Source organism: Salmo salar, chromosome ssa01, assembly GCF_905237065.1.
Source record: "Salmo salar chromosome ssa01, Ssal_v3.1, whole genome shotgun sequence".
NCBI classification, from domain to species: domain Eukaryota; kingdom Metazoa; phylum Chordata; class Actinopteri; order Salmoniformes; family Salmonidae; genus Salmo; species Salmo salar.
The window spans coordinates 133,239,479-133,254,300 of NC_059442.1; the positions used below are offsets into that span (position 1 = coordinate 133,239,479).

Below are 14,822 nucleotides of genomic sequence, written 5' to 3' on the forward strand. Positions count from 1 at the left end.
GAAACTGCATATAGGCTTGTCTAATTATAGACAAGTTGGCTAACAAATAGCCTACCAAATGTCAGAAATGATATGGGGTGAAAGTAGCCTGAGTAGGCAGAGATGACTAGCTGGAACCATAACGTGTTCAGACAGTAGTGGACGCAATCAATCAATCAATCATTATAGGCTACACGTGTACCTAGTGACAATCGATAAACATCATTCGACTTTTGGTGTTTTAAGGTGAATGGCGGGTGCATAGTGCATCGTTTTAGATGCTGGAATCCTTATGGAGTGGATCGAACATGCGCAGGTAGCCTACTTTTCGAAGTGATTTGATGAAAACATCATGCCGGGTGGTGTTCATGTCACATTAAAAGGTATTATAGCCTACTTTTTTACAGTTAAATTACGTCTTTAGTATTATGCCCAAAAAATATGAAAGGGCGTGCACACATAGGTCCCGCACACACTATCAAAAAAAAAACATTCCCAATACATTTGATTGACAACTAAGGGATATGCACTAACTGTGGATAACAGTCATTCAAGTTCAGCAAAGCAAGTCACATGCAAGCTAACCAAATGACGCCTGCAACTTGTAGCTAGCCACCGAAGCGGCCACTCACCCACTTGTATGACATGACATCCCATCCCTCCAACTTGCTAGCTACGAGGCTCTGTGTTTTCAGCTTGCCAAATAAATACATAGCTAAATAGATAAGCTAGCCACATTATGACTTGTGATAATTGCCCTGGCTAGTTTGTGTTGAGACCCGCACCTTACTTCCATCCGAACGGCTGAAGACAGCAAACAATGTACAAGCCGTGATTTACAACTATTATAAATATTTATTAGTCTACCAAGCAATGTATTGGTGAATTATATGAATTACGCAAATAGAACCCATTTTTAAAACATCTTAGAAAATGTTGGTTTTGTAACAAACTGAATTTGATATTTTTGAATGATAATGTGTCTTTGTTTCATATCTGCAAAGTAGTTAAAATGGTGTCAGTTTCACATAATGTCTTTGCCAATAATATGTTAATGGTAATGAAAAACAAAACAAAAAAACAACCAACATGGTATTACCTTGGTCCTGCCATCTTTCCCATTCTTCCCAGAGGCTGGTTCCCGCTCCGGATCTTCATCAGACGCCACACTGTCATAATCTGGCTGGTCTTCATTATCCTGGTTATCACTCCCATGACGGCTGCTGATTCCCTTCAGGATGAGCTCTATGTCCTCTGAGGAGAGAGAGCAACGGTCAGGGGAGTGAACCACGCAACAACCATGCCATGGTGGGTACAGTAATGAGCTTTGTTCTAAAGTGCCAAACGTAAGTAAAGTCGCTTCAGATTACTGTACTATACCTCTGGGACTTTTACAGGAGTTCCCCCGTTGCCGACGTTTGGCGTCAGTTAATATATCAATGACGAGTGTTGCAAATTCATGTGCGTTGAACCTCGCTAGTTTCTGCCGGCCCTGCAAAACAAGACAACATTATGAAGCAGCTGTTTTGGAAGTTTACTCTTCAATTAAATGCATAAATCTCACCTAAAGGCTCGGAAAAGAGACCCACCAATTTGACATAACATTGAATTCCATTTTTAGTTGACTTGCCTGGTTTCTGGTGGATGAGTACTCAGGGTTGACAGGGAGGAAAGGCACCACAGTTGTGTCTGTTACCAGGGTGCCGTGGTTCTGAGTCACCAGCCACACTGATACAGCAAAGACAAACCATAAATATACATCATTTGTTTCATATTAATAATCTATTAAACACACCTAGTGATACCTTTATCAAACACTTATAAGCAATCACAATTTCTGCTAAACCTACTGGGTCAGTCTTGAATTGCAGTGGCATTTGGGCATGGCATTTTAGAAAAAAAATGTTTTAATTTAAATGTATTTGGGTACGTCTTTCCATTCTAAGTCAAATGATATGGCAGCTTAATTACTTTAAATAACATTGTGCCACCAGTAGGAGCTAGTAACACTAACGATGATAATGCCAATGAGACATTTTAGGTTATTAAAAATCTTCTTAAAATGGAGGCCACAGATGCCCAAATCTAAGGTCCCTTAACTAACTGATACCATTAATAATTTTGCTCACATTGTTATTTCTCTTCATTCAAAACAGAGTAACACCAAGTGACACTTTGGATTCAGACACACCAAAGTATCAATGGAATCCTCAAATGTACGACATGATAAAAGATAGTGTGATTAGCTAATCATTTTCTTTAATATAGACCCCTCCCCCGATAACAGTTTGCCGCTGGAGGGAATGCTCAAGGTCCTTGTAGATCTTTAATGAGTGATTTTCAAGGCAGTAACACCAATGACATAAAACTGAGGGACAGACATTACTCATTTTTTATTGAAATATACAATATATTAAATACTTTTGTTCACCTTTTAGCATTCAAAATAATAGATCTCTAAATCCCCAAAACATGTCATAACGCTACACGTCACTACTGTGACAACCAATTTGCTTACCCTAAGTACTTTAAATAACATTTTGCAGTAAAAAAAATACTTGCATTATGTTTTATCCTTGATAAACAGTTCAATATAAACAAACATGTGATGTGTAACTATTTGTCATTGTAAAGTGTTTTTTTTTTTATGGTTGCATAGGCAAGGGCCACCAAATGCCACCGCAATTCAAGAACAACCCTACTACAAACAATCAAATGTCACTGTATCTGTTCACCTGCATCAGTTTCTCTTCTGTCCACTTCATCATAAACGTCCATGGCAAGCTCTTCAAACTGGTGGTTAGTGAGCTGAAATCACAAGCCACAGTAACATCACATCACTGGTATGTCTAAAAGGACCATAATAAAACAAAAAGTTAATTTCACTCACAGACTGGAGTTTTTTCTTTGCAGCTTTTGCAAATTCTGACAAATCCAGACTGCTGTGGACAAAAATAATAATATATAAATCACACACACACACACAGTACCAGTCAACAGTTTGGACACACCTACTCATTCAAGTGTTTTTCTTTATTTTTTGTATTTTATACATTGTAGAATAATAGTGAAGACATCAAAACTATGAAATAACACATATGGAATCGTATGTAGTAACCAAAGTGTTAAACAAATCTAAATATATTTGAGATTCTTAAAAGTAGCCACCCTTTGCCTTGATGACAGCTTTGCACACTCTTGGCATTCTCTCAACCAACCAACTTTTGACTGGTGCTGTGTGATATATCATCAGTTTATATAGCAAATGCAAGACAATAAATTATAGCCAACAGTGGACATACTTACACATTTCTTTTCCATCAATATATGACAGCAAAGGGAGATAAACAATGGTGTGATAAAGGAATTATGTTTTAACCTCAGTTACTAATCCATTGGATGGATACACACAGATGCATTTCATTTTGGCTTATCAGACTTTGAGAAGAGGTTTTTGTAAAATGTTACAAAGATGCCTGAACAGCATTCTATTACTCCATAAGCAAGCAATGGTGTTGGGTTCAGTTCTTACCTGTCAGCCATTTGTGGAATTATGAAGTGCTGTCCGTTTCTATGATCTAGTAGACAAACACAGTCAGATTAGAACAAACAAACATCATTGTTCAATTTATCAATGAATCACCATCTCCCTATAACCGCCCTCCCTCTGCACTCTTACCTGGCCTTCTCCCACAGAGGTAAAATGCCAGGCAGTCAGTGAGTTCATACTGGATCTCTACCAGTCTGTCTGCCAGCTCCTGGTGCCCTGCTTGTCTGAGCGGAACAGGAATAAAAGGTTATGAGTCTTCTCCACATCAATATTAGCGGCGGTGAGGTCAATTTCTGTTTACTGTAAATGCCAACCATAGCACTATTTATTTTTAAGACCGCTCTACAATAAAGCCAAGGGTGGTAAAGTTGTAATTTATTCAGTGAGTTGACACATCTGTAATCATGTATATTCTTCTAATAAACTTTAGTACTAGGCAGCCTCATAAACCGGTCTCTGTGAAAGAGTTGTGCAACAATCAGGGGTAATGGATTACTCCCGTGCAGTATAAAAGAGTATGAAGACTGCTTTACCTTGCGTAGTCAATAGGGGTCTTACCCCCCATGTCTAGGGCATCGGGATCCGCCCCATACACAGCCAGCAACTCTGCCTGTGACACCTGGCCTGCCTTAGCTGCTACATGCAGTGGAGTGTTTCCTTTTTCCTGAAGGACAAACAGGCCACCACCCCAACACAATAAGACACTGGACACTGTGTGGGCACTGGCGTATTAATGTGCAGGCTCATAATCATTCTATTATGTATTGATACATTTCAGGCAATTTTTTTACATACCGGGTGGAAGAAGTTGGCCTGGGCTCCCAAAGACAACAGTCTCAGGCACGTCTCCAGGTTCCCAGTCCGAACACTGGAGTGGAGTTGCTAGAGGCAACACCAAAGAGAGGTTTGGTTAGCTAACGGTTCAAAAAAATAATCATAATAAATTGGCAAATGAATGAGCTCAATGGCAACGAAGCTTGCAATCCAGGGGATGTTCTGGCTGCAATCTCTCACCTTACTGAGGTCCTTCGTAGTGACACTGTCATCCTCTCGACAGGGCATCCGATGGACATAAGCCAGCATCTGATATTTGGCCTTGATGAACTCCATTTTATGGGGACTGGAAAGGGAACAGACACACACACACATATAAACCTCTGAGACTGTCCAGACAAACCTCACCCCAATGGCACTTTAATACAACAGAGAGGCCCACACTGATGGTGATAGATCATGGCGAGACTAGATGCTTATGCTTTGTTATGACATTGTTGAAAGTTCCATTGTTTAACCTTCAACAAAAAGTTTGAAATGTGTTCCACTCACTGGACTCTGTCCTGGGGGTTGGCCTTGCGTTTCCCACTCGAGATAGACGAGGGATCCAGAAGGCAGTGCTCCCAGATGGAGTTGGACCCATTGCTGTACAATGTCTGAACCATCTATAAAGGAAAGCAAACAATAAAACCAATTAGTAGGGGAAAAACAACATTTGAAGAAGTCGACTGTTCTCCGATGGTAAAAGTAAAGATACCACAATAGAAAATGACTCAAGGAGAAGTGAAAGTCACCCCGTAAAATTCTACTTGAGTAAAATATACTTTTATTAAGCAAACTAGACAGCAAACCAGGGGCACACTCCAACACTCAGACATAATTTACAAACGAAGCATGCATGTTTAGTGAGTCTGCCAGATCAGAGGCAGTAGCAATGACCAGGGATGTTCTCGTGATAGTGCGTGAATTGGACCATTTTCTGTCCTGCTAAGCATTCAAAATGTAACGATTACTTTAGGGTATCAAGGAAAATGTTTGGATTAAAATGTGCATTATCTTCTTAAGGAATGTAGTGAATTAAAGTTTGTCAAAAATATTAATAGTAAAGTACAGATACCCAAAAGAACAATTTAAGTCAAATGACTTTAAAGTACTACCAAAGTACTTTACGCCACTGACTGTTCTTGTGTCAGTACTGCTGTGTGAGGCTGTGTGAGTTTGTGTGAGGTGCTCACCTGTAGCTGGGAGGGGGGCCATGGTGTATGGGTCAGGTGTCGGACTTGGGAACTGTGTCGGCCCAGACCCCGGTGGATGCTGCAGCACTCATCACAGACCAGCACACCCCTGTTCACTGAGCCCCAACATGGGCCTGGAAAACACACACACACAAGATTAGACTCAATATTACCGCAAAGGCTCCAAGTCCACACACAAACACCATAAAGACTAAAATAATCATGCATCCAGTGCACCAGCCTGTTCTCAGAGCTTTTCATATTATTCTGTACGTAAATCTGAGACATTCCATTTAGTGTGATATGTTGCGTTTGGTATGGTTACATAAAACTGATGGTTACTTAAGGCAAAAATGAAAGTATGTTGGTTGGTCAGGGTGGATGTATAACACGAACATCTAGCAACCCTAAGGTTGCAAGTTGAAATCTCATCTTGGACAACTTTAGCATTTTAGCTACGTTCAACTACTTAGCATGTTACCTAACCCTTCCCCTAACCCATTAATATAACTCCTAAACTTAACCCTAACCCCTAGCTCGCTAATGTTAGCAACCTAGCTGGAATTCATAGCGTATACGTTTAGCAAATTTGTGACATACAAATTTTGCAAATACATAACATATTTTATGTTCGCAAATCTGTTATATAAAACTTTAGCAAATTCATATTTTTCATTTAAATAGGAAAGTCAGTTAAGAACAAATTCTTATTTACAATGATGGCCTACCCCGGCTGACGCTGGGCAAATTGTGTGCCACCGTATGGGACTCCCAATCACGGCCGGATGTGATACAGCCTGGATTCGAACCAGGGACTGTAGTCACGCGTCTTGCACTGAGATGCAGTGCCTTAGACCGCTGCGTTACTTGGGAGCCAAACATATTGTATGTTTGAAAAGGCATAACATAAAATACGATTTGTAATTCATAACATATCATACGAAATAGGTGAAACTGAAATATTCACAAATTAATACATACCATACATAACCATACAAAAAAAGGGTTTTACGTACATAATAAAACGAAATGCTCTGTAACCAGGTTGAGTGTACAAATCATTCTTCATGCATACTTGTTTTATGATTTCAGCCAGACAGCAACTCCCTAGCTACAAATGTCATAGCTAACTATTTTACTTTTACACAATACAAACGAGATACACCCCAACTAACGTTAGCTTGCAAGCTAAAACAAAAAAGACTCTTGTAAAGTCTAGCTAAGCTAACCAGCTAGCTAGGAACAATAACAAAGTTGAGAGCCGCTAGCTAGCAACAGACAGCTAAGGCTACTGTAGCTGACTTCCCCATTCTTCTTTTTTAACGTAGATATATAATTGTCATAGCAGCAAGTATGTAGCTAGTTGCAAGCAACGCTATGCATTGCTGGAACTAACGTTTCAAGAATGTGAATCCTATTGAAAGTGAAAATCAAGCAACCAAAGAGTAAAAGGGCTTGGGTTATCATTCCATGAAATACAACTACTAGCATAAGATGGCTAACTTGCTCGGTAAATTCATAAGGCTAGCCAGCCATCGTTTAGCTTACCCGGGGCGCTACAATCAGCGCAGACCTGACAGTCTCTGTTGTTGCGCAGACGCTTTGACATCCCTTTAGCGCGCAAACTAGCTGGTTGTATAGAGAAAGCCCTTTAAACTATTCAATTCAACGGAAACTCATGAGACACACTATGCTAGTATCTACTGTAGCTACAACGACGAGGTCAGAGAATTTGATAAGGTAAAATGCTAACTGTCTAGCTATCTCATTATCATCAAGATCCCCTCTCCAAAGAGCCCTCCCTGGCTCCCTCCCGTTATCTGACGTCAACAACAGAAAGCGAGAGGCATCTGGTTTGTCATTGAAAACGCAAACACCAAAATTATATATATGTTTACCTCAAATTGTAGTACTACTAATTTATTTTGATACACCGCGTGATTATAGCCTATTATATTTGTCAAATGTTCACATTGACTACAATGGAGATAGTGGTACATTGAGGCTAATTGTAGGCCTGGCTATATCTTAATTTTCATTAGCTGTAATTTTGACAATATTAGTAAACCTAATGCAGATTAGGTATACTCTCATAATATATTAGTTGGAGATAATCACAGATTACACTGCAAAATAAAACAGTGGACAGTTAGAATACCTTGGAACAGTGGAATATCTTTCAACCCACACATTTCACCCCTTATGTTGTGTGAATGGGTGAGTGAGTGTTAAAGAGAGTGAGAGAGCGTGCGTGTGTACCTGCCTGTGTGTGTAGCCTACCTGCGTGCGTCCGTGCATTCTTTATCAACCATAGACTGCAAATACAAGCCCTATCATCAAGAATTGGCTGTGTATTGCACGGTGTCGCTTTAAAGGGGGCGTTCGGTCGCATATTCCCATTCTGCCAGAGTGTAAATTGAAGAGAGGGACTCATTTGAAGCTGTCCTTGTGCGATTGAATCAACAGCAACAGCGGAGCGCAATGGGAGGTAAATTAGGTTTTTCGATTTGAATAGGCTATGTTATAAAATATCAAAATTGGCTTGAATGCCTTACCAACTTTCAATGATACCGTTATGTTTTTTCATTCCAGAGGCCGAGACGCGTCAGAAATTGCTGCGCAATGTGAAGAAAGAGGTGAGTGCCTTCAGTATTTGCAATGTTTTTAACGACAAATTATTAGAAGCAACCGTTGGTCATGGATCGCTGGCAGCAGTTCTGTTGTATTTGGATGCCCAACATAAGATTGTAAAACAGAGACACTGGGAAGTCTGATGTATAAGCTTGAATAAAATGTATCATAAGGATACATGTAGCCTAATAGGATATTATATTCTTTGGGTCGTGATTTTATTATAAAGGATGCGTTCAGGGCCGACATGGATTGAAATACATGTATATATACAGAGACATAGCAATTATTTGGTATCAGTAGGTAGGCCTAGGCAATAACGCCAAGATCAATGTAGCAGTAATGGATCTGTTATCTGTGCATGACGTGAATACGTGTGCATGTCACAGTGCAGAGCCAAGAGCAGCATCATTAGGATTATTGATAACAGCTCTTACGTGTGTTTTTCTTTTATCTGAATGCTAATGCTGTAATGGAGGGCAACTCAATTCACTGGGCATGCTCATATCTCGGATAGCCTATTACCCCTCTCTCTTTTATATAAAACACACGTAATCAATTGATCAGATGATATCTTGCTTCATCCTGTGTCTAGAAATTAGGCCTAAAGCATGTGGTCACACTTTATTTGCATAGTCCAGATAGTGGTAACACTTTATTTTTATCTTCCAGATGCTCTACAGATGGTCATAATATCAACAAACTATCTGTTGATAAGAAACTGCTTGCTAAGGTTATGGTTAGGTTTAGAATAAGGGTTAGGGTAAGGGTTAAATGTAGGGTTAGGGTTATGGCTGGGGTTAGGATTAGTAGATAGTAAGTTGAAATGTTACTGGTAGATTGTTTGTAGAGCATCTACAGATGGACTATCCAAATAAAGTGATAAGGATGTTGCTCTTGTGACATAAAGTCACAGTTTATTATTTGGGGACTCCTCGCAGTTATCTGTTAGCTACAGCCAGACCATTCTTCAAAGGAAAATTGTCTGGCTTATGGTATAGTTGGGCTGCAGCACTACAGGAACCTGAAAGGGAGAGAAGAGACCAACTCCCTGTCTGGCTTATTTTCCCTGCAGCTGCATGCTGGTGTGTCCTCTGTTCTAGCTCCATTTATGAGATGTTATTTTATTTTGCCCTGATAGAAAACTAAAAGTAAAAGGGCATTATTAGCAGCATATTGTATTGTGTTCTAATTTGTATGGATAGCCCTGTCCATCTTTGTGCCATTTTCTAGATGATAGAAAAACAGTCTCTCTCTCTCTCTCTCTCTCACACTCACACACACGCACACGCAGACGCACACGCACACGCACACGCACACACAAGCAAACAGGCAGTCACACACATGCACACAGGCACATGCAAGAGAAACACTCTTATTCTGCCAAGTTATTGGCAGCAATTCTTCCCGTCTTATGAAGGCAATCATTGGTCACATGCCCCCTGGGAGGGTAAACAGGAGTGTGACGGTTGCATGTGGAGGCCACATCACACAAGGGACATGACTAGCACCAGGTCATGCAGCAAGGAAGAGGGTCCTAGTTGGTGATAGTAAATGTATACTGTATCTCAAACCCAGACTTTTTTTCTTCCGTTTTTAGTAGATTTGATTCAATTTTTATAAATTTCCTCGCAATTTCTCTGCACTGTATAATTTCATAATCTGGGAATTGGTCATACCATATTTCACTATTCTGTGTTTGTCGTGTTTTATTTTGTGGTTGTATGAGATACTAAAATAACATAGGCATCTTCATCAAACAACCTAAAAGCTTTCTCAGAGTTATTTAACTGGAAAATCATTGAAAATATACAATTTAGTCGCTCTTTTTACCCTGGTCAAGCTCTGTCTTGTCTGAAGTGATAAACATCTCCCACCCTGTCTGTATTTAGTCTGTCACTCAGGATCTGCATTCCCTCTCCACCCTCCCTCCGCTTACCCGTGATTATCTATTGTTGCAAAATCACTCCCCATCCTTGTCTCCTGCACTTTGATTTATTTTCTTTCTGTTCCTCCTCTTGTCAGACCCTGTCTCTTTAAGTGCCTGTCAAATCAAATCCCACCTCACCTTTATGTCTCTCTTTTTTTCTCAGGTGAAACAGATCATGGAGGAGTCAGTGACTCGGAAGTTTGTGCATGCAGACAGCAGCCATATCATATCCTTCTGTGGTGAGTGTGTTCATGTAGTAATATATTACTTATTGAATTTACAGTTCATATGGCTCATTGGAGTTTTTACTTGCTCATTTTGGAGTTTTTATGGTTGGTTAACCCCCAATTAAAGGCCCAGTGCAGTCAAAACAGTGATAGTCTTGTGTTTTATATATATTTCCACATAATGAGGTTGGAATAATATTGTGAAAATGATGATATTTCCCTTCTAGTGTAAGAGCTGTTTAAAAAGACGACCTGAAATTTCACCCTGTTTTTGTGGGATGGAGTTTTGGCCTGCCTGGTGACATCACCAGATGGTAAATTAGTTAATAGACAAATAAGAAAGAGAGTTCCAAACCTCTGCCAATAACAGCTAGTTTTCAGTTTTCCCCTCCTAGCAAAATTCTTGCTTGAGAAATAACTCTTTGCTAAGAAGCTATTTTTGTTCTTTTTGACCATTTAAATTGAAAACAATCACAGTGAGGTACTTAATTATTACAAGCCCACTGAAGGACTTTAGTGCCAAATGGCAGTGCTGTGCTCTAGTAACTGGATGGGAGGGAGGGTGCATGCCATGGTTGATGGGCAGGCCTAGCTGCATAGCTGGTCTGGGTAGGTCGAAGTGTTGATTTCAATTAATGACTGCTTGGCTTACAGTATGTGTAACAGATACTTACCTGCTTGGTTTTTCATCTTTGACCGAAGACCATTACTATTGTAATAAGAGCCAGAGAAGAGTGGATAGAAAGAAGTAAGAGATCGTGGCAAGAAAAACATTATATTTTTTGGGGTGAGATGAAAGTAACCTTATCTCCAAAGAGCATCTACCAAAATGTAGGTGGTACTTCTGGGCCACCCAATTACAACCAATGATTACTTGGATAAGAGGACAGACCGTGATAGTAAGAACCCGTGGTCAAAGCATACGCTCCAGTTTTGGAGGAAAGTTCAACGTAGTCTCCATCTGCCTATGGGCATATCATCCCTAACTGGTACTGCAGATCTTACAGATTTTTCCCCATTATCACTGGATTCAGGTTTCCAAAGTTGGTTATTACTTCATTTGCAATATGTCCACCAAGTCTTGAAGAACAACCAAATTAAATCATTCGGTGAACTAAGTTCAGACTTCCATCTGCCAAAGTCAGATTTCTTTAGCTATTTACAGCTAAGAGACTATTTACTGAAACACCCCAACTGGGTAAAAATGAAGGGTGAGCCCTCTCCCATAGAAAAACATCTTATCAATACTCAAAAAGGGGCAACTGGTAGTTAATAAATTACAAAACTATACCAATCTATTGCTGTCACGACATAGAGTAATACTCTGCAAAGACCAAGTGGGAATCTCCTCAGTGATTGGGAAAGGGTATGGGGGCTGGACACGCAGTGACCCAGACCCCGCTGCTGATCGGAGATCACACATACTGACTCAAGTTAGTTTGGGGAATGGGTAGGGGAGCTAGACAATAATAATGATGACACTGACAATTATGTTGACACTACCTCTATTAGGAATTGCTATGCCTGAAAATATACTACAAATATAAGTTAATAAAAAAACTAAAAGCAAAGAGCACCTTTCTCTCTCATCACAGACTCAAGCAGTGCTGATATTCTCCGTTAACTAAAGAATCACAGTTGGTTTGAACTAGTGCTTTGTAATCTCTTCACAATTGTCCTCCACCCCATCCCTCTGGTGTCACAGCCTCACATTTCACACTTGTGATGTGACACATAGGATTATTGTTACATTAAGAGCACAGCAGTAAGATTATGGAGTCAAAAGTAGGTGGATTATTGCTGGTTGAATTGAGCGGAGGTAAATGCCATAGACATTATGTTAATTTCACATAAAAAAATCTGAGTCAGAACATGTTTTTTTTAAAATTAATTTGTCTCATGACTACATTGACATTTACAGAGCAAGTGACATTGGGCATCATCCTGCGAAGTTGAAATGTCAAGCCCTGCCACCTCCTACTACCCCAATCTGTGTACGGTCACATTCTCAACCAAACACAGCTTGATTTTAGGTTGGCACCGGCCACAGCCATAGTAAAGAATAAGAGATGTGTAGGTCCATCTGTGTTACATTTAACTGACAGCAGACACTATGCAAAGGTGTTGATACTACACCTCCACACATCCATGGATATCCTAGCAACCGTAAACAGCGTTTGTCAGTTTTTAGTCTATTTCTGGTCCTGCTGAGAGCCACCTGCACCTGCCCTCTAACCCATCTCTGCTTCCCTGCAGTAGCACTCAGACTGTCCAAGGGTGTTCACTGGGTGCGCCTGAAAATCTAATTAGCAAACTCTGCATGTGGCTTACTTGTTGTTTACAGTGTATGCAATCATGTGTATGTATGCAATCATAGCTTAATGAATATCGCTTTGGGGAAAGTTGGTTTTGAAACCACTCTGTGTGTACTGTTGGTGTCTGTATATTCAATATTATGTGTGTCCGTGTGTCTACAGCTGTAGTGGAGGCATGTGTGCTCCATGGGCTGAAGAGGCGAGCAGCGGGCCTCCTTTGCAGTAATAAGGTAGCAGCACTCTTCATGAAGGTGGGGAAGAGCTTCACCCCAGCGGAGGAACTCTGTCAGAAGGTCCAGGAACTAGAGCAGCTCATCGAGACCAAGTAAGACATTGATCTTGGCTAGTCATTACTCCTAAGCCCCCCCCACACACCAATATGCCATAAATTAATACAAAATGGATATCAAACAATCCTCTCTGTATTCTCCAGCAGACAGGCTCAACTAAATAATGGCAGTGTTCAGAAGCAACCCGGAGTGACCAACCTCCCCCCTCAGGGCTTGAGGAACCTATGGATCCGCACTGCTCTCATGGAGAAGCTTCTGGACAAGATTGTCATGTACCTAGTGGAGAACAGCAGGTTAGCATTCAATCAACAGATCAGATTCCAGCTGAAAGTCTGACATTGTGTTTGATCTTACAAATACCAACAGTCGTAGCTGCTCAATATGTATACTACAGATGTCCGATCTTAATTTGATCACTCTTTTGTCACATTTTTTCCCCCTGCGCATCAGGAAATTTCAAATGAGCCTTGTGATTTACATACATTCACTGAAAATCCTAATTTCTCTTTATCTCCATGTGGGAACAGTTCAGTCATTTCGGAGCAGTGCCAGCCATCAAAATCATCCTCCCTCTCTCTCAAACTCTAAAAGCACTAGACACGCCTCCCGGGTGGCGCAGTGGTCTAAGGCACTGCATCGCAGTGCTAGCTGTGCCACCAGAGATTCTGGGTTCGAGCCCAGGCTCTGGCGCAGCCGGCCGCGACTGGGAGGCCCATGGGGCGGTGCACAATTGGCCCAGCGTTAAGGAGGGTTTGGCCGGCAGGGATATCCTTGTCTCATCGCGTACTAGCGACTGGCGGGCCGGGCGCAGTGCACACTGACCAGGTCGCCAGGTGTACGGTGTTTCCTCCGACATATTGGTGCGGCTGGGTTCCGGGTTGGATGGGCAATGTGTCAAGAAGCAGTTTGGTTGGGTTGTGTTTCGGAGGACGCATGGCTCTCGACCTTCGCCTCTCCCGAGTCCGTATGGGAGTTGCAGCGATGAGACAAGACTGTAACTACTACCAAATTGGGGAGAAAAAAAGGGGGATTTTTAAATATTTTTTATTAAAAAAAATAAAATAAAAGCACCAGACAGAATATGAATAAATGTCCTATTGTTACTGTAGGCCTATAGCTCCTATTACTGCAACATTCAAATGTACATAAATGTATGTGAAATGCAGCCATACAACAACCGTCGTTTTATATAGCTTAACAACACAAGATAGATATGACACGGTGTCAAGTGTATCTGAAATGCAGCTCTACAGTAGGCTACACCTAAATTATAGCCTACTGTACCCTATCAAAACTAATACACCTAAACTATAGCCTACATATTCATACATATTTATTTATTTATTTATTTATTTATTTATAGGTGACAATGCCCATTAATCAACATCAATATTACAATAATGCAACATCCATGTAAATGTGCTGGTTTTAGTCAAAAGCTAATTTGCACCCGCAGTCCCAGGGCAGCTAAGGACAATTACACAGTCACAATACACATACTCACTAAAACAATATAAAATACAAATACATTACATCCAATAATATATAATTCTAACGACAACAACAACACTATCATCAACTGTTGTCTTACATATGAGGAACCACAGATAACTCAGGTGTACAGGTTTGGATAGATTTGAGAATTTTTTTTCAATTCAAATGTAAAAGTAGAATAATCAGTGCAGTTTCTCAAGTCCATGGGCATTGCATTCCAGTATATTGTAGCTCTAACAGAGAAGGCCGATTTTACTGTGTCGAAAAGGGACAACGCAATCCCCTCTAGTTACTGCCCTTGTTATCCTGGAGGTGCTTTCCTTGAGCATGATATGCCGGCATAGGGGTGGAGGGGCAAGACCATGCAGGATCTTAAAGACAAGAAATGTTCTTGTTA

General features: G+C 40.6%; 2 protein-coding genes across 13 annotated transcripts in view; one reads left to right on the forward strand and one right to left on the reverse strand.

Moving 5' to 3' along the window:
• Window positions 1-7,930, reverse strand: part of LOC106564195 (ARF GTPase-activating protein GIT2) — a 27,459-nt gene extending 19,529 nt beyond the window's left edge. For 2 of the 12 annotated variants that reach the window (XM_045689893.1, XM_045689889.1), the window contains exons 1-13: window positions 7,087-7,365; window positions 5,539-5,672; window positions 4,856-4,968; window positions 4,544-4,649; window positions 4,325-4,411; window positions 4,063-4,193; window positions 3,659-3,753; window positions 3,512-3,557; window positions 2,870-2,921; window positions 2,715-2,787; window positions 1,610-1,707; window positions 1,360-1,471; window positions 1,079-1,233 (exon numbers count right to left, since the gene is read on the reverse strand). In XM_045689893.1, coding sequence (XP_045545849.1) covers window positions 1,079-1,233; window positions 1,360-1,471; window positions 1,610-1,707; window positions 2,715-2,787; window positions 2,870-2,921; window positions 3,512-3,557; window positions 3,659-3,753; window positions 4,063-4,193; window positions 4,325-4,411; window positions 4,544-4,649; window positions 4,856-4,968; window positions 5,539-5,672; window positions 7,087-7,147 — 1,263 coding nt within the window. In that variant the 5' untranslated portion in view covers window positions 7,148-7,365. The other 10 variants (XM_045689892.1, XM_045689895.1, XM_045689879.1 and 7 more) reach the window with 10 other exon arrangements.
• The window catches only part of sgsm1b (small G protein signaling modulator 1b), a 21,092-nt gene continuing 14,082 nt past the window's right edge, over window positions 7,813-14,822 (forward strand). The window contains exons 1-5 of the mRNA XM_014130221.2: window positions 7,813-8,026; window positions 8,131-8,174; window positions 10,263-10,338; window positions 12,804-12,966; window positions 13,075-13,224. Of these exons, the coding sequence (XP_013985696.1) occupies window positions 8,020-8,026; window positions 8,131-8,174; window positions 10,263-10,338; window positions 12,804-12,966; window positions 13,075-13,224 (440 nt within the window). The 5' untranslated portion in view covers window positions 7,813-8,019. The remainder of the gene's footprint in view (window positions 8,027-8,130; window positions 8,175-10,262; window positions 10,339-12,803; window positions 12,967-13,074; window positions 13,225-14,822) is intronic.